This window comes from Mandrillus leucophaeus, unplaced genomic scaffold (genome assembly GCF_000951045.1).
Source record: "Mandrillus leucophaeus isolate KB7577 unplaced genomic scaffold, Mleu.le_1.0 Scaffold350, whole genome shotgun sequence".
Taxonomy (NCBI): domain Eukaryota; kingdom Metazoa; phylum Chordata; class Mammalia; order Primates; family Cercopithecidae; genus Mandrillus; species Mandrillus leucophaeus.
In genome coordinates, this window is record NW_012103699.1 from 610,951 (window position 1) to 615,330 (window position 4,380).

The 4,380-nt window shown below is 41.4% G+C and overlaps 1 protein-coding gene across 2 annotated transcripts in view; it reads left to right on the forward strand.

Moving 5' to 3' along the window:
- Positions 1-4,380, forward strand: part of TOMM20 (translocase of outer mitochondrial membrane 20 homolog (yeast)) — a 22,319-nt gene that overhangs the window by 11,046 nt on the left and 6,893 nt on the right. For both annotated transcript variants that reach the window (XM_011989366.1, XM_011989367.1), the window contains exon 3: positions 1,173-1,254. In XM_011989366.1, the coding sequence (XP_011844756.1) occupies positions 1,173-1,254 (82 nt within the window). The remainder of the gene's footprint in view (positions 1-1,172; positions 1,255-4,380) is intronic.

Genomic DNA, 4,380 nt, shown 5'->3' on the forward strand with positions numbered 1-4,380 from the left:
CCAAGTAGCTGGGACTACAGGTGCATGCCACCACACCCAGCTAATTTTTGTATTTTAGTAGAGACAGTGTTTCACCATGTTGGCCAGCATAGCCTCAATCTCTTGACCTTGTGATCCGCCTGCCTGGGCCTCCCAATGTGCTGGGATTACAGGCATGAGCCACCGCACCCAGCTACTGAAGTTTAGGTTTTCAATAAAAATGGCCTTTTTTCTTTGAGACAAGGTCTCACCCTGTCACCCAGGCTGGAGTGCAGTAGCGATGCAATCACAGCTCACTGCAGCTTCAACTTTCTGGGTTCAAGCAATCCTGCTTTAGCCTCCCTAGCAGCTGGACTATAGGCATGGGCCACCATGCTTAGCTAATTTTTCATTTTTTTGTAGAGAGAGGCTGAGGTAGGAGGATCACTTGAGCCTGAGAGGTGAAGGCACTGAGCTGTGATCACACTACTGCACTACAGCCTGGGCGACAGAGTGAGACCCTGTCTCAAAAAATAGTCTTTTAGATGCATGTAAAATCTAGGCTGGGTGCGTTGGCTCATACCTGTAATATTAGCACTTTGGGAGGCCGAGGTGGGTGGATCATCTGAGGTCAGGAGTTTGAGACCAACCTGGCCAACATTGTGAAACCCTCTCTCTACTAAAAATACAAAAATTTAACTGGGCATGGTGGCAGGCGCCTGTAATCCTAGATACTCGGGAGGCTGAGGCAGGAGAATCACTTGAATCCGGGAGGTGGAAGTTGCGGTGAGCTGGGATTGTGCCACTGCACTCCAGCCTAGGTGACAGAATGACACTGTGTCTCAAAAACAACAACAAAAAACAAATCTATATAAAATAATGTTGAATCATAAGGACAAATTGATTACAGTTGTATAAAAATCTACAATAATGGCAATCCGAAAATAGTGTAAAGTGCATAGATGGTATAGATTTTGTATTCTTTTTACATTCAAGTTAGAGCTTTCTAAGAATTTTTCAAATACAAACTCAAGTTTTTTCTTTTATTCGTTTGAATGTAGATGAACTACTACAAGCGTTGTTCAGGAGTAAAGTTCTTCTATCAGTTTTTTTAGAATGATTGATTGGGTTTTTGTTGTTTTTATTGATATCTGTGTATTGGTTATATCCCCTGGCATAATTGTGGTGTCAATTATTAAATATTTTATTTCCAGTTACCTGACCTTAAAGATGCTGAAGCTGTTCAGAAGTTCTTCCTTGAAGAAATACAGCTTGGTGAAGAGTTACTAGCTCAAGGTAATAGTCACTGAAGCACTAAGGAACTGGATAGAGTTTTTCTCACTGATAGAAATTTATAATGATAAGGGGTTTTGTTTGTGTAATTTGGCTATAAGAAAAGATACTCCAGATACCTCAAGGCAAGTTTTTAGGCACTTAATAATTGGAAGATTATTTTGTGTAAGACTGGCTCTAGAAAGAAATATTCCTTGTGGGATATTGTTGTCCATAATATATTTTAAGTGAGTTTTAGGTTTTCTTGCTATATCATATGATATAGAAGATATAATAAGTTTTTACAAATGAGATTCTCTTACTCTGAAGTAGTTTCTAATGTATAGCCATAGTGCGATATGTAAATAGTAACTGAAGGAATATGAGCTAGGAATATACTCCTCAACTCCTTCATCTAATCTTCAGATCTTTTCCAGTATTTATAGGAAGGAATGGCTAATGTAAGGTCCCAGAGAAGGTTAATTTACCTAATCAAGGTCACACGGTGAGTTCATGACCCCTTATTTCAGAACCAACTTGTTATCTGATCCAGAATTTAGCCTTTTCATTACATCGTACTTCATTTATTTCATCAACAGTGCTAAGAAGTTTCTAAAAAACATTCTGTCAGTCTTTAAAGTTCAGCTGTGAAATTGAAATTATCAAATTGACAAACGTGAGAACCATAATTTACTCAGTAATCTCAAACGTAGATTTGAACTAGTTGCTATCATTAATAAAACTGCAGTCAGGTATTTTTAAATTCTGATTGCTGTATCAATAGATTTAGATAGAATTTAACTACATGATGTGGGGCATTTGTGTGTGAATGGGTTTTTGTTGTTTCTTTTATGGGAGAATTTAATCCATTGAAAACGGTGGTAACTACCTTTTTATGTCTCCCCTTTGCCAAGAAATACTTTTTTGATATCAATAGAATTGCTCAATTAATTTGACTTAGAGTCACAGTACTCAAATTGCCAACAGACTGGGAAGGGTTAAAAATCATTGAGTAGGCCGGGCCCGGTGGCTCAAGCCTGTAATCCCAGCACTTTGGGAGGCCGAGACCGGCGGATCACGAGGTCAGGAGATCGAGACCATCCTGGCTAAAAAACTAGCCGGGCGAGGTGGCGGGAGCCTGTAGTCCCAGCTACTGGGGAGCCTGAGGCAGGAGAATGTCGTAAACCTGGGAGGCAGAGCTTGCAGTGAGCTGAGATCGGCCACTGCACTCCAGCCTGGGTGACAGAGCAAGACTCCGTCTCAAAAAAAAAAAAAAAATCATTGAGTAGGGACAGACATGGTGGCTCATGCCTATAATCCCAGCACTTTGGGGAGCTGAGGCAGGAGGATTGCTGGAAGCCAGGAGTTTGAGACCATCATCGACAACAAAGTGAGACTCTCATCTCTACAGTAAATGAGAAAATAAGCCAGGTGCCGTAGCATGCACATGTAGCCAACTGCTCGGAGACTGAAGTAGGAGGATATCTTGAACCCAGGAGTTTGAGGCTTCAGTGAGCTGTGATGGTGTCATTGCATTCCAGCCTGGGCAACAGAGTGATATGCTGTCTCTTAAAAACTGTATACATAAAATCTGTAACTACAGAGGAGTACAAGATAGGCACCAATCAGGAGACATTTCCAGGTCTCCTACAGGCATCACACTGCAATTTCTCCATCAGTCTGTGAGAGAGGACCCAGGCATTGGGGAAAGGGAAAGCATTCCCCTTCAGTGCTAAAGCAGTGCTGCATACTGAGTTGCTCTGCTACTTGCATCGTATAACACTGGATTTGATCTTCCTATGCTGATAGATGGATTTTATGATATTCTTGATGCCATTAACAAAAGATACCACTTATGATTTGACCGTCCAGTCAGCAAAAGTTGTAGCAGCATCCACTTTGCACAGGAAGGGAGCTCAAGATGAGAAGATCACTGCACTTGAGATTGTGTCAGTGTGTCTTCTACTACACTTGAGGTTGTGTCAATGTATCTTCTTCAGCATTGTTGCTAAATCTGCAGATAAGGTAATCAACAGTGCTAGTTCAGAAGAGATGTAATTATGGTATGTATTTAGAAGCAGGAACTGACTTAGTCAATCTTTTGATTACTGTAATTCTAAACTGACCATCGGTGGATCACTGTGCAGCCCTGTGTCTGATCTCTTGTAATGGGTATCATTACATCATCATTTCAATATCTGGGAAAGGAATTGACCAAGCAGCTCAAGATGGTGCCTGCAGACCCGGATGACAATGACCTACACAATTGGAGTATCCTGAAACATTGTGTAGATGGGACAATCATAGTCCTCACATTGGCAGTGGAGATTCACCTGTTTCTGATGGATGGTCAAGAGGTTAAGAAAAGCTCTTGGAAACCTTTACTTATACTCAGGTGCCATCAGATACTCCGCAGTACTCAAAATTTTACCCAAAATGTTTCTCAGTCTTTCCACAGCAACCAGTTGGTAGAACAAAAAACATATACCAGACTTAAGAGCCTAGAAAGAACACCAGAGTGACTATCCTGATACCCAGGCTTGCCATCAGCTGACAGGGTCAAGTGCATTGGGTGTGATGGTAGAGATACTCCCTAAGACATACTTAATATCCTCAGCTTGCTGGGGAAAAATTAGGTTAATCTGAAACTGTTTTCTCGTTTCTTTTTTTGAAGTGGAGGTTTACTCTGTCACCCAGAGTGCAGTGACTAGAGTGCAATGGCACGATAAGGGCTCACTGCAACCTCCACCTCCCAGGTTCAAGCGATTCTCCTGCCTCAGCCTCATGAGTAGCTGGGATTATAGGCATGCGCCACCAAGCCTGGCTAATTTTTTTCTATTTTTGGTGGAGATGGGGTTTCACCATATTGGTGAGACTAGTCTTGAACTCCTGACCTTGAGTGATCTGCCTGCCTCGGCTTCCCAAAGTGCTGGGATTATGGGTGTGAGCCACTACACCCAGTCCATTCTTACTCTTTAAGATCAGTTTCCTGTGAATTTATATAATGGAAAATTGGTAAATAAAAAAAACCTAGTAAAAAGTGATCTTAATGATATTAACAACTGGAAAAGGTCTGAGGTGTTTTTTATTTTGTTTTGTTTTGTTTTTGAGATGGAGTCTCATTCTGTTGCCCAGGCTGGAGTGCAATGG